Here is a 24243-nt window from a genome sequence, read left to right as displayed (position 1 = left end):
AAAGGTGGAAGTATTTCATGTAATCCATGGACACCAGTAAAGATTACAAATCATTGAAGAGAAAAGGTTTCAGAGCACTGTTTGGTGGGTCTAGATGACCCAACTCCCAACATTAAAATGCCTGGGATAGCACAAGGGTTAAAGAAGAAATAGCTGAATATTAATCTGGAAAAAGCTTCCAAATAATTTCCACAATGTGAGAGACTTACAGGAATTTCTTTTAGATTACTGCTAATAAAGTTATTCAAGTTTTGGAATAATAAAAAACAGTTTTAGCCACAATTAAAAAAATCAAACATATAATTTAGTATTATGGTCCAAAACAGTTGAATTATTTGCATTAAACTTAATAGGATACTAAAAAGAAGGGGCCTTCATTTTTACACATTCTTTTATAATAACAGCAACCACCTGTAGATGTTTTTCTATAAAAAGCTTTGAGTGAATTCCTTAAATTCAATGTGGGCACGGGGGCATGCAGAGACCAACACTTCCACCTGGCTTCTTGTAAAGAATACCATGTCCTGAACCATTTAATCCAAACCCCAAATATGTAGAAAAGCAAAAAGAAAATAAATATTGAGGTTCCTTCTGTAGAACCTGGAGTCCCCGTTTGTTTGAAGAGCTATTTCTGGGCCAAGCCCTTCAGGTCTAGACAGGAGACAACACCCGATCCTGCAGCAAAGGAGTCAGGTGGACTGCACATGGAGGGAGCCAGGAAATTCTTCACAACTTTGAGCATGTGTGTCTGTAATACCAGCTCTTTTTATCCCCTTTTAATCAAGAATTCGTGTTTCGAAATGCTATTTCAGGGCCCAAGGGGCGTGCACCTGTCACCGACATGAATAAAACTGTCTCTGTTCTTCCTGTAAAGACAGAAACACCCATGTCTGGCTTTAATTACTTGGAAAGTTTTATTTCAAGAAAATATATAAAAGAGGAATTTTAAAGCTATTTTGCTGCTCAGCATGTTATAAAAACAGAGTAAGATCAATTCTGCACTTCTATGTGACCATTTGACACTATATGATCAATTAAAGCTGACTTTTAAAGGACAGTTTCCTGATATTATTCTTATTGCACTCACTTCACTCACCGTTCAAAGATTATTTTATGTTAATAACAGCATCGCAGTTTCTGGACACATGACATGTTTCATACAAACGTTAAGGCTAAAGGTTTTATGCTGGAATGTTTAAAAAGTTCTGCTTGTTTTTAAAACCTATTGATCTTTCTGGTTTACAACTTATATACTGTCCCTGCATAAGATGCAGGACTATAATCTAGTCCAATCAGGACGAAGCCCCTCACTTTTCCCCCTTTATTCCCAGTCGACCCTCAGCCTCCTCTCGAAGTTTGTGCTTCTGGATCTGTGGAAAGCAAAAACAGTTCAATTAATCCTCAATTTTACCTTTTATTTAATTTGTTTCAACAAATAAAATTGGAATTTAGCAGCTTAATCATATGTAAAAATTTTCTTCCGATCATTTTTAGAAACTGGACACACAGGGAGCTAAGGTTTTTGTTTATGATCTTTAGATGCTGATATTACTCAAATGAACTGCTAAGAACACAATAAAATGTTGTGTTTTAGTCCATCAGTTCTAATCTTTTACTTCCTGATTGAAACTCCTTAAAAAACAAAATGAATTGGTGCACGTCACCATGTAACCACTGGAGAATTGACAGGTCAGTCCTTTTTCACTTTTGTAAAAAATTATCAAACGTTCTTACAAAGAAAAACATATTTACATTTCTTAAATAAAATATTAATATAAACATAGCTTATATTTGTCCTGATATTGTGCATGGTCTTTTGAATGACAGGGCATCAAATTATTGGTTTTACAACAAACTTCCTGAGTGAGTTTCTTTGTTTTGTGAGTTGGCTACAAGAGTTTACTGAAATCTACTTCAAACCATACCATCTTCCATTTTCCATTCCAACAGTCATTATTTCTAATCAGTTTCTCTGGCACATAATAGGACATAAACACAAAGAACACTAATTGTGGATGAAACTCAGAGGAAAATTGGCAAACTTTAGGTAAAATCAATGGTAGGAAAATAAAAACGAAGTTTCCGAATACTTTCTGAAGCAAACTCTTAGAATTACACACTTTATCTTTGGAGGCCAAACATATGATAAATAATGTATTATTTTGAAATTATACTTAAAAAAAACCTAATCTGTATTTTAATATTTGCAATTTTAATACTTTTTTTAGAGAATTAGGATTATAGTCGTTGCATTTCTAAGACATTTTAACTAAAAGAAAACCTCATAAATTGTTATTTTTTTAACAATAGCTGTTTTTTATGGTTTCTAGTAAAAACAAAGTCCTCAAAGGGTCAATTTTTACAATAGTTAAACTTGTGAAATAAAAGTTAGAAAAAAAAGAAACCTTTGTTTTAAGCACAATGTCAGAAACCTTGTGGAAATGTGACACATAATGAGCAAACAGACTCCTCTGTCTTTTCATAATGTTGTATTTGATATGTATAAAGGGTTTACTAAATAAACAATATCATGCCTGATGTCATTCAGTAATAAGCCAGTCTGCAGGACCAGGGCAGAGCAAGAAGTTGACTTTCGTGAACTAAACTTTGCCTAATATCAGCTCTGGGTGTGTGTTTGCTCTAAATGCATCCCAGTGGTGGTTTACAGGAAATCATCAGCACAAAAAACAACAGATTGATAAGAAGCCAGAAAAAAGTTACCTTTCCAGTAATAGTGAGGGGGAAGCTGTCAACAAAGAGGACATAACGGGGGATCTTAAAGTGAGCAACCTAAAAAAAGAAAATCAAAAACAAAAGGATAGTTAGACAAAAAGTCTAACAGAACTCCGCTCTTTATGAAGAGGTAAATTTAGCTCCACCTGTCCTTTGCAGAAGTCCCTGATCTCCTCTGTGGTGCATTCCTGACCTTCCACCAGCTTGATGCAGGCACATACTTCCTCACCCATGCGAGCATCCTTAACTCCAACCACCTGATGAGCATTGATAAAAGAAAGAAAACCTCATTTGTGAGCCTTGCATTATGGGAAAACTATAAGCTAAAAAAAACCCGACACGTTTTGGCTTTTCATAATTTTTTTTCACTACTTATTGGCTTTTATTTTGGTATTTTTAGTAATAATAGCTTATGGCAACATCACTTAATTAGATGGTTTTGGTCAGAAGTTCTTGTCAACCCAAAACACTCTTAAGTCTGGGCATTTAAGTGTTTAATTATATATATGTCTGAGCTGTGGCCTATAAAACATACTGCATGACTGTAAATAACTTTATTAGACAGAGCACATGTGAAATTAAAGTAACTGTAGCTGCAGCCCTTTGAATTTCCAGGTCTATTTCCATGAATTTGTGTGCCATAATAATTCTTTTGTGCAATAGTTTCCAACATTGCTTTTGTTGTGATCACTCCTGTAAGCTCACCTGGGCCTCCTTCACTTTGGGATGCGTGTGCAGAAACTGCTCGATCTCAGCCGGGTAAATGTTCTCTCCTCCTCGGATGATCATATCTTTGCTCCTGCCGTTGACTTTGCAGTAGCTGTAACCGTCCATGCTGCCAATATCTCTGGATGGAAACAAATCCAGAACAGCATCCAGTTACTGCATCTCTGCATGTTTAAAAGGCAGTGCAAAATTCTGAGAACATTCAAATTCAATTCTACAATGTGAGATGAAATATTTATGGAAAATCCAAATAAAACAATGAATAATGTACATAATAATTTCACATTTTTATTCAAATAAATGAAAATTTTTCAAAAATCCTGTTTGGATGTTTTTTTTTCTAGATTTAATCAATAAACAGCTGGATTTCATTGATGTAGACAGGTGGAGGTTTTTTGGTCTTACCCAGTTTTGTACCAGCGGGCTCCTGTGATGCACTCGTCTGTCTTCCCTTTTTCTTTCCAGTATTCCAACATCACACAGTATCCTCGGATCATTATCTCCCCCGACATCCCCAGAGGGAGCACCTGCTCTGTTGTAGGGTCCACAATTTTAGCCTGTGAAGTGGATGATTCACATTTCTCTTTTAACGGAAGACATCAAATTATTGTTTTAACAGCCAAGTTAGTAACATTCTTTTGTTGGATCATAAACCTTAATAGTAATAAACAAACTAAGATGAGGACGAAGACCCTAGTTGTGTCTTTTATGAACAAAGGCTCAAAACTTAGGCCAGGCTTTTAGGACCATTCCCAAGCACTCTTCCAACACAAGGCGTTCCAAAACACGCCAACGTACCTCTATGTGGTCCAAAACATAGCCGATGGTCTCCGACTTCCTCTCCATGTTGTCCAGTGGGGAACTAATAAAAGTCACAGGGCTGTTTTCTGTTGCACCATAAGCAATCTGTTATCAAAAGCAGAAGGAAAAACAGAACAAAAGAACGGGGAGAGTAAACTTATGCACATTACATCAAGTTATTGATTTCATTTTCATTTAACAATAATCCGAGTTTGAACAGGCAGACTGATATCTACTGTAAACTTGCTAAAGTAAGTCAAATGTCCGTCTTAGGGGATTTTGTATAAGAAATAAACAGTTTACTACAGAATTGTCAAACTTATAGAGATAAAGCAGTTATGTAAGGATGATAATATATGTATCTGAAGAAATCACCAGCATTGCAGCTTTCTGTGACAAAATAGAAAAATACATTAAAACGATTTGGAACATTTTTGGATATAAAGTGAAACTATTCCCCTCAGTGTCCCTTGTTAAAGCTATTTGCACCTGTAAACTAGTTGAAAGCAAATGTTTCTTAACAAAATGTACAACCTGCCAACTATTTTATTAAATTTTGCCTTTAGATTTACTCTTTTAAGCCAAAATCCAAAAACCTGTGTCGTTGTCTACACTACAGGACATAGTTTCTGCAGAGCAGCAGCAGTTTGGTAGAAATTCATCCCTGAGTTGAGGGCAGGACCGTTGGCATGGGGTAAGCCTGCCTCCATTTCCCATCATCTATTTGTTTACAATCTCTTCCACTAGCCTACAGCCCCTCATAACCCCAATCTAATATTTCCAGTACAACAAAAACAGCTGCACAGTTTGATCCAGATTCCAGTTCAGACGAGGAAAACAAAGGACATGGATCTATTTGTCTGTAAATGGATGCATCAGAAAGGAACGTCACAAATACACTCTGTTTCAAACTGCATTTTTTTCATCTGCTCCTGATTTATATTAATTTGAATAAAAAATACTCAGAGATGCAATTTAAGTCTAATTTTCTTAATATATATCTGCCATCATCAGAAAAAGGTCACAAGAACATGTTAAAAACACCAAAAACACAATTTTCATCAGGGGGGGGGGGGGGGTCTTTAAGGTCATGTTAATAAGGGGCTGGTTTATTCCTTAGAAAATCTAATATTGATCTAATATTGATCAGAGTGAATTAATTTTTAACATTTTGTTGTATATTCTTAGGCAAAAACATATTTATGCACCCTTTATCCGACTAGATATGTTGTAAAATATGTTTTTCTCACTCAATCAAAATTCTCTTTTGGATAAAAAAAAGCATTTTATTGAAGTTTGTTGACTTGAAATTCAAAATTGTTAAATTGAAAATTAAATTTAACACCGTGAATAGCCTCTCCAGCAACATTTCTTCTCCAACCATTTACATCCTTAAGCTTTAGCTAAATTTTGGCATCTCTCAGGGGTCAGTACTAGACCCCATTTGTTTCTTGTTCCAGTTTTGTTCTGGTACAAATTTACACAGTATCCTTGGAATTACAGTAGCTGCTCCAGCTTTTGGATGGGATTTTTTATGGAAATTACCACTGCACAAAACCAGCCTGTTTAAAAAAAAATCCTGCAAGCAGGACTGTAAAGGTGTCACCTAAAACTCCCACTGCTTTGAAGACTGAAGTATCCTTTTGCAGATGTTTATAATCTGAAATGGTGGCGAAATGGTTCTTGCCAGCCATCTGGAGACTATTACATGTTATACAACAGCTAGTCAGGAGTGGCTCCTTTTCCTGCCACCGCAGACTGAAAAACAATGGAGATGTCTGGGAAAAGCACACGGACTTAACTGGAGCCCAAGTCAAAAATTCAAATGATGCAAGAAAAGTACAAGTACAGTTCTTACTTTGGACCTGTGCATCCAATTGCCAGCTCACAGTCTGAGTTTTGTAGCACCGCAGCAGAGAATGAATGGTACTCTCACAGTTTTAGGGTTAAATTCTCACACACACTTGAATAGCTCATGCACACCTCTCACTCAAACCCTCCTCGTTTTTTTGTCAAGTAAATGTTATAAATAGCGCTGTGTGCTCTGTTCGCTGGCCATCCACCTCTCAAAGTGAAAGTCTCTCACCTTTTCACTCCTCTCTCTGTCGGTTTCCCTCTCATAAAAAAACACAAACACTTCGGTTCGACGTCTTTCCCTCACCGCTCCACTCTCCTGCCGGCCTCTGGATTCTCCTGCTTTACGAGCTCACCAGGATGCAGCGTTTGACTTTGTTGGTAATCTGCCTCCTGGGTGCTGCAGTGCAGGAAGCCCAGAGTCAGTGCCCCGATCAGTGCGACTGCCTCCCTAACCTGCAGCACGTCATCTGTGACAACAAGGGACTGAAGGAGATCCCCCAGGTGGCAGAGAGTACCAACTTGCTGAATCTGCAGAGGAACAGCCTGGGCAGCATTCCTGCGGGAGCTTTTAGTGAAAGCAAGGGTCTCATTTCCCTGCATATGCAGCACTGCCAGCTCACAGAGATCGGATCGCAGGCCTTTAAGGGACTTAAGAAGCTCACCTACCTCTACCTGTCCAACAATGACATCAGCAGCATCAAGCCCGGCGCCTTTGAGGACCTTACCAAGCTAACATACCTCTACCTAGATGGGAACCAGATCAGCAGGCTGGCTAAAGGCATCTTCTCCCCGATGATCAATCTTTTCAGTCTGCAGCTCAGCAACAATAAGATGCGGGAGCTGCGAACAGGAACCTTTTCGGGAGCCAAAAACCTGCGCTGGCTGCACCTGAACAAGAACGATCTGCAAACCCTGCAGCCAGGCTCTCTGGATGATGTGGAGAACCTCGCCGTCTTTCACCTAGATGGCAATAACTTCTCTACCTATCCGAGCGCAGCCATGAGCAAGCTGCGTGTGGTGGAGGAGCTCACACTAGGGGGGAACCCCATGAAGACCATCCCAGACAACGCATTCCAGAGCTTTGGCCGCTACATGGAGAGACTTCACCTGGACAACATGGGCTTAGAGAAGGTCAGCTTGAATTTTTGTCAGGCTTGAATCAAATGACTAGTCATTTTCAATAACTGGAACAAGAACAGAACCACATATATCTAACCTCTTTATAATTAGTTGAAATTTTGTGCTTGCAAAGATTTTTTAAAAAGCTTGAACTGGCTAAACATCAGTTATATAAATTAAGAAATTAGCAGATTAAAAAAATCAGCAGATTTTTTTATAAGTTTTGAAGTTTATTCATTTTAATGTTAATTCTTTGCTAAACTATGAATATTTATCTAAGGTTAAATCAAAATATTGATTTAATATTTATTTTTATCTTAAAAAAATGATCATGTTTATCTTGAAACACCTAAATCTTGTTTGAAGTCTCTCAAAGTTGTCTTTATAATCGGTCATTATTTATGATATGCATTACCTCGAAAGTGACACTTTCAATAGTTGCCAACTGTTCTTTCCTTGTATTGCAGTACTTACATAATTTTCAGCGGCCACATTTAATTAAAAAACCTTTAGTAGCTAATTACTTATTTTTTTTAATCAAAAATTGTAGAATCAAAATAAAATTGAAGACTTCACTTGAGCAGCATGATACTACCACCACCATGCTCCATAATGGAGTTTTTTTTTAGATCTAAGGTATTCCCAAACTTGGCCGTAATTACCAAGCTTTGTTAAAACAAGGTTTGTCTTTGTCAGTGTGGCAGACAAATTGGTTGACTGAGTGTAGAAAAGTTCAATACTGGTCTTTTTGGACCATTTTCTGATGGTCTGAACACTTAAGGCAACACTTTTGAATCTTTCTGGTGCAAAACAAACTATGAAAAATGTAAACATAAGTTGTTTTTAGACACCAAAATTATACCAAAACATCATACTTTAACATTCAAGAGAAGTGTGAAAAATGTCTCCTTCATTTTTTAATTGATTGACAGACATATGCAGCCTTCCACTTAATGCTGAATATTAACAAAGGTTCTACAAAAATATTGTGTCTGCAGCAGTCTGTTGCAAGTCTGTTGCAAGTCTTTCTTTCTGTATTCAAAATCAGTGGCAGAAGAAATAAATGCCCATAAAATAAAGCTTGTAGGTGTACTCTAGAAGCTACAACAGCAGGCCACAAGCTTCCTGCTCCGCTCCATTCAGATGCATCCACTTATAGACGACTAGATCCATGTACGTCTTTATTCTCCACGTCCAAACTGGCAGATCCTCTTCCTCCCTTCGACTGGCTGTTCCACAAACACGTCTAATTACCATGGGGGGTAGAGCATTCAGCAGCTTGGCCCCACAACTCTGGAACTCCCTCCCCTCTGATCTACAAAATATGGACTCACTCTCTCAGTTTTACAAACACCTCAAAATTCTATCAAGCTTTTAGCTCATAATATTTAAATAGCTGTTTTAAACTGTTAACTTATTTTGTGTTCTGGAGTTTTATTGTTGTATGTTTATGTTTTTACATACTTTTTTACTGTGAGGCGACCTTGGGTGCCCAGAAAGGCGCCATATAAATAAAATTTATTATTATTATTATTATCTGGCTCAAAACTGTACAGCTGGATAGCTCCAATATCACTCACCATTTTTGTTGCACTGGTAATGTAAGGTTGGGGGTGTGTGGGGGGGGGTCATAAGTTTTAAGGCATAAGTATGCGTGTGAGCACTATCTGTTTTGTGTACATGTCGACAGATGGACATTTTTGCAACTAGCAGGTGTGTTTGACACTTGGGTGTGTGTGTGGACAGGCTCCGCCCTTTTTGTACTGCATTTGAGCCTTACCATGGTGATTAACAACCAGTAAACTTGTTGCTCTATGCTGCTTCATGGTCTTATCCCCCTTCCCCTCCTACTATCACCCTCCTTCCCCCCCTCTTTCTAACGTCCCTCTCTCTTCTTCCCCTCTTTCCTTTTCCGTCCGGTCCAACACCAAAGATCTTCAAACATGTTTGAAATTAATAAAGTTTGGCCTCAATTACAAAAGGGGTTTATTCAGACATACCTTTGGTTTGTCTGAAGATTAATAACCCCTCTTGTTAAAGTAAAATATGTCCAACACAAGAGGCCCTCAGCTCTCATCTGTTTGCCCAGCTGTTGGACAGGACAAGGTAAAAAAAAAAAAAAAAAAAAAAAAAAAAAAAAATAAGTTAGCGTGAGACAATGTAAACACAGAGCTCTCAGCAATGGGGTGGGTAATGGGGGCGGGGTTACTCCGCACCAACAGTCTCACCCACAACTCATTTCTAATTTCTACTAATTTCTAGTGAACTCCTGCTGCTCTGCAGAAAGTATGTCCTAGAAAACGACACAGATTTCGAAATATAGTTAGTTGGGCTTTTGTAGCTCTTAAAATAGGGTATCTTTGGGGGGAAAGTGTAAAATATACCTACAGGTAGTTTAAAAAAAGTATTTTTAAGCAAAACACTTTTTTAAAGACATACTATTTCCAATTTCATAGCAAAATACCTAAATATCAGTGTTTATAGGTAATTTCAAGATTGAACTGTGTGTTAAAAGGGCAGGATATCCCAACTTACTTTAGTTGTGATGTCCAAGACAAATGCTACGTTTCACTGGGTCCTTTTTTTCACTTTTAATAAGACAAAAACATCTTCTATTCTTTATTTTTGAACTTGTTTTAGAAATTGTAGTAGGTTTAGGGGATGTCATCTGGACTTGGTTTTAAAGTTGGAAGACGTTTCACCTCTTATCCAAGAGGCTTTGTCAATTCTGAAATAGCTGGTCTAAGAGCTGGTATATATGCGCTCATGGGGGAGGAGTCAGACCTGAAACTGGAGGTGTTGTCCACTTAGCCTACGTGGTTTCGGGTCGTTAATAGTCCTTTGTCCTCAGCTGGGGGTTGGGGAGTCAGTGACTCCCTCTCCAAATGGTCGTCTCTTTCAGCGGTTAACGACTCAGGTGGAACTGGTTTGGTTTGTTAAGGTTTCAAAACACTGCCGTAGATGGATGGAAGAATAAACCTGAGACCACCATTCTTATTAAGAGAAGGTTTATCCTTCTTGACAAAGATGGCTTCTTTGACTCCTCGCTCAAACCATCCTTTCTCTCTGGCTAGAATTCGGACTTCACTGTCCTCGAAAGAGTGGTTTGTGGCCTTCAGGTGCAGATGTACTGCAGACTCAGGTCCACTTGGGTTGGCTCTGCGATGTTGGTAAAGCCGCTTGTGTAGCGGTTGTTTGGTTTCTCCTATATACTGTTCATTGCAGTTCTCTTTTCAGTGGATAGAGTACACAACATTACTCTGTTTGTAGCTGGGAATTTTGTCCTTTGGATGAACCAGTTTATGTCTGAGGGTATTGACTGGTTTGAGATGAACTGGGATGTTATGTTGTTTGAAAATCCTTTTAAGTTTTTCAGACAGGCCTGAGATATATGGAATTGAAATACTGTTCCGTTTTGTCTCTTGTTCCTTCTTGTCTTGTTTTCCTGTATGTTGGGATCTGGTGAATGCCCACTTGGGATATCCACAGGTTCGGAGGGCTTGGTGGATATGTTGCTCTTCCTTCTTCTTTCCGTCAGAGCTTGTGGGGACCTCCTGGGCTCTGTGTTGTAATGTCCTGATGACGCCTAGTTTGTGCTGTAAAGGGTGGTTTGAGTCAAATAACAGGTACTGATCTGTGTGAGTAGGCTTTCTGTACACTTCAACCTGGAGCCGTCTGTCCTCTCCAATGATCACAGCACAGTCTAGAAAGGCTAGGGTGTTGTCCTTTGTGTCTTCCCTGGTGAACTTGATGTTCTTGTCTACTGCGTTGATATGATCTGTGAAAGTCTCCACTTCCTGGCTTTTGATCTTGACTCAAGTGTCGTCCACATATCTGAACCAGTGGCTTGGAGTTGTACCTGGGAAGGAGTCCAGGGCTCTTCTCTCAACTTCTTCCATGTACAAATTGGCCACAATGGGTGAGATTGGAGAGCCTATAGCACAGCCGTGTCTCTGCCTGTAGAAGTTTCCCCTGAATTGGAAATATGTGGAGTTGAGGCACACTTCCAGCAGTTCGCAGATGTGGTCTGGTGTCAGATTTGTTCTGTCTTGTAGCTGAAAATCCTGTAGTAATCTCTTCATCACTGAAATCACTGCCTCCGTGGTGGGAATGCAGGTGAAGAGGGAAGTTACGTCGTAAGACACCATCGTCTCGTCAGAATCCAGCTGAAGATGTTAGACTTTGTTTGCAAAATCTTGTGAATTCCTAACATGATGCTCTGTGTTGCCAACTAGAGGGGCCAAAATAGTAGCCAGGTGTTTAGCCATGTTGTAAGTTATTGAGTTAATGCTGCTGACAATGGGTCTCAGTGGTATTCCTTCCTTGTGGATTTTTGGGAGGCCATAAATGCATGGAGTGGTATTACCCGGGTACAGTCTGTAATAAAGAGGCTTGTCGATGACTTGATCTCTCTCCAGTCTTTGTAGGCAGTCTATAACCTTTTTCTTGTAGCCGCTGGTTGGGTCTCTTCTAAGTGCTTCATAAGTGGTGGTATCGCTGAGTAGGTTGGTAACTTTGGCTTCATAGTCCGCCACATTCAGGATCACAGTGCATCTCCCTTTATCCGCTGGTAAAATGTTGATACTGTGGTCCTTCTCCAGGGCTGTTAAGGCCTTTCTTTCATCTGAGGAAAGATTGGAAGGTGGTGGTTTGGCACTGGACAGTGCTGCCAAAATTTTAAGTCGTAATTCTTCAGCTTGAGATCCAGTCAGATTGTTCCTCTTTATGGCCGTTGCTGTAGCTGTGATGAGGTCTACCACGGGGATATGATTTGGTGTAACCGAGAAATTCAGCCCCTTGGATAATACCTCTTTCTCTGTTTGTTCTCTGTTTATCAATCCCTGCCTTAGTGTGGTTTCCTCTATTCTCCCTGTTGAGCCTGTCCTTAAGGCTCTATTGTTGGTTTGTGAGAATCTGAAATTTCTTGATTTGCCGTTGCTTGCTTTTGTGGTGTTGTGCCAGTTGTGCTGTCCGGGTGAAGCCGACAATCTTCTCAAGAACTTCTTCCGTAACAGTTGTGGCCAAGTTGTCCTGTAGATTCTTCATTTTACCTTCCAGGTTGTTGATGATGAAATACGTCTGTCTGATTCTGTCCTTTAAAAGTTGGGTTCTGGCTCTGTGCATGATGTTCTCGGCTCTGTGTCCTTTAACCCCTTTGCCCATCTGTAGGCTTTTGGGAATCACATTGCTTTGTCTGCATCTCATGTTGAACCTGAGGTGGTTCTTGTAGTCCGACAATTTCCTAGCTGTCTTCTCCAATTCACGTACCAGCTGGAGGGTATCCTTCCCAAAGTTAGAAAAAACATGTCTATGAAGACTCTCATTCATCCAGGTTGGTTCCATTGTAGTAGGTTTAGGGGATGTCATCTGGACTTGGTTTTAAAGTTGGAAGACGTTTCACCTCTTATCCAAGAATTCTTATCCAGTTTCAGGTCTGACTCCTCCTCCATGAGCGCATATATACCAGCTCTTAGACCAGCTATTTCAGAATTGACAAAGCCTCTTGGATAAGAGGTGAAACGTCTTCCAACTTTAAAACCAAGTCCAGATGACATCCCCTAAACCTACTACAATGGAACCAACCTGGATGAATGAGAGTCTTCATAGACTTGTTTTAGAAATGACATTTTTCCTAGTGTGGATGCAGTCAGTCTCCACTTATCATTGTCACTTGAGCAAATGAAGACACGTATTCACGGTTGTCTGTAAAAAAAAAAATCCCTCTGCTCATCCCCATCAGCTTCTACAATATACAGTAGAATCTGTTTTTCCTACCTGAGGTTATTCCAATATTTGAGTGTACCCATGCCAGTGCGTTGAGGCATTCCAGGGGGAGGAAACTGTAAAAAAACAAGCTTCTCACACCAAAACTGTGTGAGAGCCAGATGCAGGCAGCAGGATCTGGCACATGGAGCCTCCTTACAGGTATTTTTAGGGTGTTTTTGTTTGCTGGACCTCTGCCAAGCCTGTCTAAGTCTAATTATTAAACAGGCGTTATTTTCAGCGTGGTGTGTTTTCTACCTTGGCCACAAGGGTCTTGTAAACAGGTCAGGAGGGGTTAGGAAACAGGTAAACAGAGGTGGCGTGTTACAGTGTCCATGCAGAGGCATATTTTTAGTCATCACTGCTTCAGCTGAATGGACAATCTGTGAGGCTTGCTGGCAGAGGAGCGGGCCAAGCAGGCAGATGGCAGGAAGAGCCAAAACATTTGACAGCGGACCTCCAGCTTGTTACTGGACACTGGAAATTTCCAAACAAGCTTCATCTCTTCAAGTTAAACATAAAGCAAAGCCATAAATCTCAGTCTCTCGCTGAGCTGTCTTCGTTCTCCTCATAGAGGAGCCAGAACTTGACTTCGGTCTGCTCATCTAACACCTCTCTGTAGCTTTTAGCGCCCTCACAGTTGCATAAGAATCCAAAGGAAAAGAAGGAAGCTAGTGAGTGTCAGTGTTTACAGAAGTGGAGGAGGAAGGATAAGAAGAGGCTTTCATGCTGGAGGAACACGGAGAGATCCCCTCATTGTGGATCCGTTTACCTCCCAACAAACACAAAGATACATGCAGAGATTGTAAAAAGATCATCCAAACTCTGAAAAGTGTTTTGCTTTTTTTTAGTTCTCTGATGACGCATTTAATGGTGTGACAGCAATCAAGTTGCTTCACCTGGACAACAACAGGCTAAAGGCTCTGCCCAAAAGCCTCAAGTTTGGCACCATCACCAACATGACCCTCTTCAACAACCCATGGAACTGCTCATGTCAGCTGCACTCGCTACGCAGGTAAGAGACTCGCGTCTAACAGACAGAAAGATACCTGTCCTTAAATCCACCACCACCACCATCTGATTCTTCAATTCCAACAGGAGAATTTAATCATGACAAACGCCTCTTTCTCTGCTCAGATGGTTGGACTCCATCGAGAGCCGCCCAGACGCAGCCTGTGCGACTCCACCTTCTCAGCGTGGCAGGCAAATCAGCAACAGCACCAACATTAGACGCTGCAAGGAGAAGCCAAGGTTACCCAAGAAACGCCAGCAGCACTGAACTGCATGCAGGTATTGACCACCAAGCACGTCGTGGACAAAACAAATACAGGCGATGAGGTGATGGAGATGATCAGCCAGACATATAGGTGTGTTAGGATGAATTAGCCACATGGGAAAGCCAAACAAAAGCACCGGCTTCTCACATCGGTCCTTGTAAAAAATACTCAGCCAAATTCATTGTAGGTGAACGGATTTACTTTACGCAAAACTTCAGGAAGGTGTTAAATAATTATTCTTGAATAACCCTTTTAGCCCATGGTGTTGGACAAGCAGGGAGGGGGCTTCTTTTTTTTCTTTTTCTAGTGTTAATAGGGCATGTCCGCCACCTACAGTTAGAAAAGTCTTTGTGAGAAATGTTGAAACGGTGCAAATGTCAAAAATCTTGCTCCAGGCTTTTTCTTTAACAGCTCAGTCAGACTTATAAAAGACATAATTATTAATTTCTTCTCCATGATAATTTTTTTTAAAAGTTGGTATTTCCCTGAATTAAAAAGGGGCGGTCTCCACACATCACTACCAAATCAGAGTCTCTGATTGGTAAAAGTCCGCCTGGTTTAACTTTTAACGTATATTTAATGGCTGCTCATTTCAAACGTAGAGCCCAACACATTCATAAAAATGTGAGTACCTACAAATGAACGCAGAAGCTTTGAACGTTGAAGCCCGAAACGTGCGTTTACACTCGTTTACATTGTCTTCTCATTGAAAGTGGTCATTTGAACTGGTGTTGTGGAGGACAGTGTGAACATAACTTAGGGATGAAAAACTACTCATCCCACAAATGCACACCTTTGTAAGATATGGTTCCACCTAAAACAGATTTCTTACTTTTTGTGCAATGCTTGTTTGATTTTTAGACTACAGTTGCATTAAAAAAAATTATGTTTACTTTTACGACTGTTTAAAGACCAAAAGAACATGGCAGGAAGGAACAATAATTAAATTCTTGTCATTAAATACAAAATTATTAATCTGGTAGTTTTCTTAACCCTAGGGCACTACCACAGGGGGATTTTTACCCGAGCAAAACTATTTACATGAATTTCACTCGCGTGTTAAGAGGTCTGTGCCTTCTTCACCAGGAAAGTCTTACATGTCACAGGAATGGGTGGACCAAAGACCAAGTTTCTAGTATCATCTTATTCTTTTTTAAGATTTTTTTCTCTCAAATTCCTACTTTTGGAGTAATTTTTGAGCATGTTCTTAGGATCTTCCTGGGTTTTTCTTTTTAATTTTGTAACACAAACCACAGTTGAGAAAAAAGAAAATCCCTCAATTTATCGTGTTGTCACGTTTTGATCTATTTTTTATGTCAAGTACTTTTTGTTGGGTATATTATATTGGATAAAAATTACCCAGCAAATGTGATGGTGGAACTTTTTATGGCAAAATTGTTTTAGGGTTAAACCAAAGTGACAACAAATACATCTAATTTAGGATGACTTGAAATGTTTGCATTTTAGACATGATGTAAATTTCCAATGCAGTAACCATTAGGAGACGCCCGGTGTTTAAGGTGAAGTAACGTACCATCAGGCAGGTATGTTCTGTCTTTAAGTAAACAACTTTTGTTGAGAGCTCAAGCTTTCCCTTGTTAGTTGAGGCATTAGTCATAACTAGAAGATGCTAAATTCAAACTATTTCAGTTGGAGAAACAGAATAATCACTTGCTGGGCTTGGCTTGAAGCTCGGCTGTTTAATGCCATAAACATTAAAATGAGATTAGTCCTGTAACCTAAAAAAATAGCTTCGAAACTACACAAAAAAACCTGCCTCCTTTTAAATCCATAAAGGGGATGTAGAAAATCTGGCTTCAACAACATCCCAAATACCTGAGGTGGAGTTTAAAGCTCTCGTCTTGGTAGGATTGTGTTTAAGGTTTAAGTAAGGCTTCCAGCTGTGCAATTTGGTTTATCACCTCTCCCTTTTGCTGACCACACCAGCTTTTGCTCTGTCTAAATGCTTTCATGTTGGCCCTGGGGTCCAGGTCACTGGGTCTCTGGCTGGAAGACAGACAGTTTGCTTGGCTGCTGATTTGTGCGTCTTTTCTCTCTGTCTTGCAGGAAAAAGCAAAGAAAAGCCTGCGCTGGTGATCTGCAACAACAAGTAAAACATCTTGGCTGTGCTTTGAAACTGTCCACTTATTCATCTGCAACCCGCTGTCAAATACACTCCTGATTATTTTACACAAACGTAGCAAGAAGATAATGGAATTGTAAAAAAAGAAAAAATGAAATGACCAAAGGTAAGAAAAAGCAGATGAACAAAAGGCATCTGAAGAAATGTGTTGATTTTTTTGATGCATCGATTTCCCCACAGATGCTATTATTTTGAAAAGCTAGAGAAACTCAAACTGTCTGAGCTTTGTGTATTTTAGTATTTAAATACCTCCTTTTACCTTATTATGCATCAACTTGCAAAGAATATTTCATTTTTCTTTTATTGATGAATGCTAACACAAAACACTGTTTGCAAGAAAAGTATGAAAGCAGGACCGAACCAGCTCATAACATTTCAATCGCATTTTTTTTCTTCAAAGCAACTAGAAGAGCTTATGAAAAGTGATCGTATGTATATCAAATGTATATTCAACATTTTTACTTTTCCAAGACATTTTGAAGTGATAACTACTCCTCACATACAATAAAAATGTGTATAAAAAATGAACTCTGTTCATCTTTACTTATTAAATCTTTCTGTAAAATGATGGGAGTCATGTGTTACGCAAATCCCAGGTTTGGGACTGAACGGGATCAAATACTTATGGAAGCAGATGGGGGCAGTGACCAACCAGTAGGAAAGATGACAAAAAACTAAAGGTTAAGCCATTTAATAGTTTTCTGGTATGCTGACAATGTAACACATAAAATAAAGAACTACATTACCCAGAAGACCCCGGTGCTTCTATTTAGAATTTCTCTACTGGAATTCAATGTTCAGCGATGGAGGAAGCTGCCATCCACAGCGAGTTTGCTGCAGAGAAAACTGTCATCTGGCAAAAAGTAAAAAACCAAAGAAGACACATTTATTAAGTTCAAAGAGGTTGTAGGAAAATTGGATGTATTAAATAAATTCCTGAGAGTTGAGTGCGACTGTCATACTATGTCATATGCAGCTTATAAAGCATGTCTTATCGTAGTGAAGTACACAGGGATTTGGGGACGAGTGGTCTAAAGAAAAACAGATGCACTTTTGTTCATACACAGCAACATATAAACTGAAATTATTCTGCAGGAGCATATTTGATGATTAAGATGTCCATTAAAAAAACTGTTTAATAAATAAGTAAAATGCAACTTTATGTTTGGGTTTATTTAAAATCCCACTTCAGTCATCTTTTGCCCTATTGTAAAAGCATACCCAGTGGTCATTTAATTATGATTATGATGTTTTTAGGCAAAATCAAAAAGCCTGTGTCATTTTAAATAGTTTCTGCAAAGCGGCAGGACTTCATCAGAAATTTGCCTGACTGTTGCCGCATAGTAAGCCTGCCTTCATTTCCCATCATCTCTTTGTTTACATTATCTCCCCCAACCAACCATTACCGGTGCAACAAAAATGGTTAGCAATATTGGAGCTATCCAGCCATAAAGTTTTGAGCCCAACGTAAGTTCAGACAATGAAAACAAAGACATACTGTACATACATACAAAGACATCTATTTATCTACAAGTGGTTGCACCAGAATGGAGCGGAGCAGGGAGCTTGTGGTCTGCTAGGTGGGGTTTCTAGCCCAACTACAAGCTTTTTTAAACACCATTTTTTTCCTTTTTTTTCCTGATTCACAACAATTTGAATTAAAGAAAATATATGTCTTGATATTTGTCCTTTATCATCAGACAAATGCTATGAGAACATGTTAAAAAAAAACATTTTCATGGGGTGTGAACTACGTAAAATTTAGAAAATCTAGAAACAGGGAGTCAGTAGCTGCTGTAAAACAGAAATTGATCCGATAAAATGACGTATTTGTCACAAAACGGACAAACGGCTGGTTCCAATTGCAGCAGTTTTTATTAGCACATCTAAAAGCCCCCAAAGCTAAATCAGGGACAGGCAGGCGCGGGTCAACAAAGAGCATGGGAGCATCCGAGGAGAAACAAGGATGGTCAGGATCAAGGCGAGACAACTACCCCTGGCTGCAGCCCGCAGAACTGCACAACATAGTGGAATGCTGGAACGCTGAGGAATGTGAACACGCTGTGGAATGTTAACCCCGCACACATTGAGCCTGTCTTCTTCTTTGGTTTTACAAGTTTCCATGTGCAATATTGCCACCTACCGGTTTTTAAGGAGTTTTTCCTCACCGTGAAGGGGGGGTCTAAGGGCAGGAATATCAGTTTAGTTTAGTCTGTTTTGTTAAAGTTTAGTATTATCCTAATGCATTCTTTGTATTCATGATCCCTTTTTCATTGTTTTTCATTGCGCTAAATAAAAAAAAATATTTAATTGAATTAGAAAAATTAATACAGTGATTCCTGTCTTCTTATGCCTTACAAGTTTCCATGTTCATGTATTAGGGAATAAATACATTTAGTCTGGCCTCACAGACTCAAAAAATAACTCATTGGATGAACTCAATTTAATTGTGGGCAGGATTTCCATCCAATAAATATGAGTAACCCCACCTCAAAGAAAATTCTTCCATGTAACGAAATATAATTGAGTTAGTCAAACTCAATTTTATCAAAAAAGGCAAAGGAAAAAAAACACGCAACAGAAGTCTAAAACCAGATTTGAACTCAGGACCTCTGTATGTGACACCCGCCAATTAATCCACTGAGCTAACACTCCTGTGACAAAATGAGGCCGCTGGTATAAACAAATAGATTCATTATTTACATAAATGAGGCTCCTCGTGTATCGTCTTATTGGGAGAAGCCAAGTTGAAACGATTTCATGCCACAGTTTCGTTTTTTACGTGGAAAAAACGACGAAAGTTTTCATTTTTGAAAAGTCGAAGGATTTGAAGGACCAAAAGTCATACCAGGCATTAGACGAAAGAGTTGAACATTTTATTAGTTGAATTGTTATAGGTGAAAAATTGTAGCTGTGAGACGGCAAAAAGAACAAAGAGAAACAGGAAAACGGCATTCAACAGCATGCCCCTTACTTGAACTCAATTATTTTGGATTACTGGAGTTATGGGTGAAACTATTAATACATTTTGTGTTAGGTCAATTAAATGTAGATACATTCTTTTAAAATAAATATTTTTAAATAAAACAAACAGAATTTTATTGTGATACATGAAAGAGGGGCTCGAATCATTTTTTTGAGTGATAAAAAAAAAACATTGCACCATTCAAATTTTCCTCTCCTCTGTTCTCTTTCTTCCTCATACAATTCACAATGACACAAAATGTGCTCCACTGATTCTTCCCCTTTCCTGCAATCACAACTCCACTGATGAAGGTGAATCAAATGCACGGGCTCAATGTGGGCGGGGTTAACATTCCACAGCATGTTCACATTCCTCAGCGTTCCAGCATTCCCCTATGTTGTGCAGTTCTGCAGGCTGCAGCCAGGGCTTACTCAGGCGAGATTCGGGGCAGGCAAACGGAGTCCAAAGCAAAACAGGCTCAGGACAGGAAATCAGAAAATCATGTCTGGATCTAACGATCGGGAATGCTGACAGAGTGACGCAAAAAAGAATTCACACTGAGTGAGGCTCAGTGCAGTGCTTAAATGTACTGTGGTTGATAGGAAAATGAGAGTCAGGTGTGCGGCATTAAAGAAACTGCACGCTGGGGTTGCTGGGAGATGTAGTGCATTCAGAACTCTGGAGACGGATCCCGCCTGTGACCAGAGGGGGAGACAGAGCTCTGACCCCTGACAGTACCGTATTACATAATGACTAAATAAAAAAAATAAAATAAAGGGGAGTGGGAGTCATTTTGAACAGGAGAGGGATGGAAGGTGGATTCATACTACTAAGAGTGGGACGGGACAAGATTACATTTTAAACTTTATTCCGGGAGCGATATAAGACAGAATTACTCTCAGTGGGAGCAGAACAGGACAGGAGAGAAAATCCACTCCATTGTCATCCTCTAAATTGAACTTTTCTATGCATCTGTCTCCCTCTTTTGGGGCAAACACAAAAGTGCACCTCTAAAAACATTAAAAAAATTATTTTACAGTGTCTGATGTCTACTCACCCAGGGGCGGATGTACCATTAGACAAAGGTAGGCGATCACCTGTGTCCCCCACACTCTCGGGGCCCCGAGCTGAGCTAAAAATGTCTAAAATAAATTTGATGCTATTCTTTTTTTAACTGTCATAAAAAACATCCCAAATCACTGAACTGGCATAAGATTGATCATGTAAAAGTGTTTGGTCCCCCTGTCCTTCAGCAGCAATGGTATATTCCAGTCAGTCCGGAAATAATTTGGGCGGGTTTAAGATCGGTTCTGGAGCTTTAAGTTCCGGGTTGAAACCCATTTCAAGCAGGAATGTGAAGTCTGGAGAGAGAGGTGACAGACGCTTCACCTGTCAGCTTCCTTACCGGCCTTCATGAGATGTAAAGTCTACTGATAATAAAATAAATGTGTCCATTAACCTGTTCCATTAATGCAGTTTATAGGTTTGATTCTAATCATTTTGATCCTTTTATCCTAAAAATCGCTGTATTTTGCGTATTTTCGGTTTAGTTTTAGTGCAGGCTGCACACTCTGCTGCATGAGAGATTACACAATCCTGAGTGAAGTCGGGTTGATTGTTCCTTTAGTTTACTCAGCGTATGCTAATAATGTAAAGCCTTTTTTTCTACATTTTAGAGATTTATATTCCTTGTCCTCCCATTCAACACAATAGGTGATGCATTTCACATCAGATCTGATGTGAAGCTGTGCTAAAAAGACAAAATCAGGCAAAGAAACAACTGAGCTTTTTGTGATATTAATATAAACAATACATCGTTTGTTTTTTGAATGTAATATATACACATTTTTGGGAAGATTTTACTTTTGATGTTGCACAAATTTCCTCTTAATACACAATTAGAAAAACAAAAAGTACTTTTTGGAGTCATCTAAGGTGATATTTAATTAGTTCTTAATGACTAAATTGATTAATTGATAACTAATTAATCACTGATTAATATTTTGGGTGTTTTTTTGTTGGCTCTGGTGGTATTTGGATGTCTTTTAGGCTGTAAAAACCATAACTCTATCTGGCTACTCGGCAGAGATTAAAAGATGATTCAAAGCAGTTTTTAATAAATGATCAAATGATGCAGAGTGATCTGATTGGCTCTGAAAAGAGGCAAAGGCTAAGAGAAAGTAAGGCATTTGTTACCAAACTTCCAAAAGTGCTGGAAGACAAACAAAACAGAATAAAAAAAACTCTGTTCCTTTTGTCCTCTTAAGTAAAACCTGCATTTAATAAATATAATGTTTTTCCAAGTAAAAATAATGTATATATTATATAATACATGTCTTTAATATCTAAAATTGATTTCAGTTTTGGAATTCTTATCAAAACATTTAGATTCTTGTCAATGACGATGTCTAAAAGTGGACCAGTAAGGAAGTTGTTCGACGTTTTACGCTTTAGATAAGAGTTCTTAAATTAATACAACCGCTTCAGAGGGCTCCATGTTATTATTCGCCTGGGGCCCCTAAACTGCCAAATCCACCGCTGTACTCACCGTTATTCCTTTGACACCCATTACAGACACAACTTTCCTCACAAGCTCTGGTGGACACGGGGAGCCAGCCATGATGCCTGTGGGACACAAATACGTTCAGATAAAGAATTAAATAAGGGGGTCGATTAACCCAAATAAAACAATGTTTCCTTTTTTTTACCTCCTTCCAGTGATGACAAGTCATATTTATTCAGGTCTGGCTGGTTGATCATGTCCACATACATAGTGGGAGTGCCATAGATAAACGTGCATCTAATAAAGAGAATTTAGAGCATCAGGCTATTTTGTTTTGATACAAAGTATTTAATGTAAATAATAAAGAAAAAATTATTATTTGACATCTTACATAGAAACCTGTTCTGCCTGTCAAATAAATAATCCCAATAATTCGAGAGCTTTGAAATAGTTTACTTTAATTTTATCACAAATCAACTTTATTTATTTATGCTGGTTTCAGAAAAGATATTGTTTTTTATTGCCTTTTTTATTTTGTTCCTAATTTTTTTAAATAAAATCTTTCAGAATATTTGCAACAAACCATCAAGTCTGCTCTTTGTGATCTTTGTACTTTTTTAACATCAAGTATCCATTTAAATCAGCTTTCAGGCTTTATTGCACGGCCATTAACCCTTACTTAAACCACTACAAAAAACTAGAGATGCTGTTCGGGTCTATTTTAATTCTTCAGAGCTGGATTTAGGAGAGAGGTTTTGGAGAATCACAGATTCCCAAAAATGGGACTTCGTGTTCAATATGTTGGTCAGGATCACAAATAGACTCACTTCTACAGTCGTTTATCAAGCATTTTATCATCAGGACTTTTGTACTGATACCATGAGGGAATCAAAATCTGTTGGTGATCAATTCAGCAATGCTAATAGAATCAATGTTGAAATCATTTTAAATAACTTTTCCCAGAGTCTTTTGCATCAGCTTGCTGCTTCCCTCAGCCTTCTTTCCTGTTTTGAGACTTCCCCCACATTTAACCCAACTTCAGCTTTTTGCTGTCCACCAGATCTAGAGTTTTACATCTGGGTCCTGAAAAATGACAAAACCTGACAGATTTCAGTTTTTTAGAGATATGGTGAAGCTGCTCAGATGCATAACTTCAAATAGAGAAGCACCAATTGAGATTCAAACTAGGACCTGCATGATGCAATAAAGGATCTAAAAGCAAAAAAAAAGAAAGTAGGAAAAGTATCCCGAGAAACATTTATCACTTTCTGATGTTACCTTTCACTCTCCACTGCTGCAATGTTCGCCTTTCCATCATAACCAGCAGAGGGAAAGACGATGGTGGTGCCGTGGACGGCCATCACAATTCCTGCCCCCACAGATCCGAAGCAGTGGTACAACGGCACCGGGACGCACACACGGGTATGAGGCTGGAGGATAAGGTCAGAGGAAATCTTGTTATGAAGAAAAGCAACTGACATGAGGAAAACAGGCTGTGGCAGTTCAGAATGGCTCGTCTGCTCCTGCAATGAGGCCATTTCTATCCCCACTGTTCCTCACCACAAAAAACTGATTGTTCACAATAAATGTGAACTGAAAATCCACTGGAGTACAGATAAGATGGGGAATAGGAATGGAGGAACTCTGCATCCCTTCAGCCTCCTCTCCAAACATTCATGAATCAGTTATCACTCAGTCTGCATAATTCCAAAAAAGAGAGATTCAAATTTTGGCTGAAACCAAAAGTTTGATGCAGTTACATTACAAAAAGAGGACAGTAACTAACGATCCTGTTCCCTACCCCATTCCCTGTGGGAGGGGCCAGCAGGTGGTGCTGTTTGTGTCCTGGGTGTAGGGATTTAGTGTCAGCCTCCTGTGCCTAAGACCATCTCTAGGGTGGTGCTGGGAGAGGTTCGGGACTATTAGGCGGGGTGGGCCTTTGATTTAGGGTGGGTGGAACCAAATCTCTGTGTGGGTTGGAACTCGTGATCTCTGATGGTGGGGGCTCTTTAACATCCTCCCATCTTTTTCTTCCTAATATGTGTTTCTTTTTACTAATTTCCACCAAGTTCACAACTTAAAAGTACTAAAACTTAACAAAAAACTGAAAGTATAAAGATAGTGTTTAGTTTGAAATACAAAATAGGGTTTGAACGGAATGAACTCTCGGCCACTCGCTGTTAACTCAGCTGCTGGACAGACAGGTCACAAAAGAAAAAGAAAAAAATGGAACGTCCTGACACCTTGAGCTACTTGTATGCATTGCCACACAAACATCCCTAATCCTTCTTTCTCTTCAGAAAAATGCTCCAAGGCAGCAGCACCCATCTCAATCTGTCAAAGGGGGCAAATAAAG

General features: G+C 39.2%; 2 protein-coding genes across 2 annotated transcripts in view; one reads left to right on the top strand and one right to left on the bottom strand.

Moving 5' to 3' along the window:
• Window positions 1-891: 891 nt before the first annotated feature.
• acsf2 (acyl-CoA synthetase family member 2) overlaps window positions 892-24243 on the bottom strand; it is a 37690-nt gene continuing 14338 nt past the window's right edge. Inside the window, exons 8-16 of the mRNA XM_023949262.2 lie at window positions 23166-23317; window positions 22093-22184; window positions 21933-22009; window positions 4258-4365; window positions 3865-4016; window positions 3439-3580; window positions 2880-2990; window positions 2722-2790; window positions 892-1370 (exon numbers count right to left, since the gene is read on the bottom strand). Of these exons, the coding sequence (XP_023805030.1) occupies window positions 1308-1370; window positions 2722-2790; window positions 2880-2990; window positions 3439-3580; window positions 3865-4016; window positions 4258-4365; window positions 21933-22009; window positions 22093-22184; window positions 23166-23317 (966 nt within the window). The 3' untranslated portion in view covers window positions 892-1307. The remainder of the gene's footprint in view (window positions 1371-2721; window positions 2791-2879; window positions 2991-3438; window positions 3581-3864; window positions 4017-4257; window positions 4366-21932; window positions 22010-22092; window positions 22185-23165; window positions 23318-24243) is intronic.
• Window positions 6297-16947, top strand: chad (chondroadherin). The gene is made up of 4 exons (XM_023949263.2): window positions 6297-7248; window positions 13851-14014; window positions 14137-14289; window positions 16344-16947. Exons 1-3 carry the CDS (start codon window positions 6475-6477, stop codon window positions 14276-14278), a joined length of 1080 nt encoding a protein of 359 aa, XP_023805031.1. The 5' UTR covers window positions 6297-6474; the 3' UTR covers window positions 14279-14289; window positions 16344-16947.

This window comes from Oryzias latipes, chromosome 19, assembly GCF_053564925.1.
Source record: "Oryzias latipes strain Hd-rR chromosome 19, Olatipes_Hd-rR_3.1".
Classification (NCBI taxonomy): Eukaryota; Metazoa; Chordata; class Actinopteri; order Beloniformes; family Adrianichthyidae; genus Oryzias; species Oryzias latipes.
The sequence above is the reverse complement of the archived record's forward strand: the minus strand, read 5'-3'. Positions and strand labels throughout refer to the sequence as shown.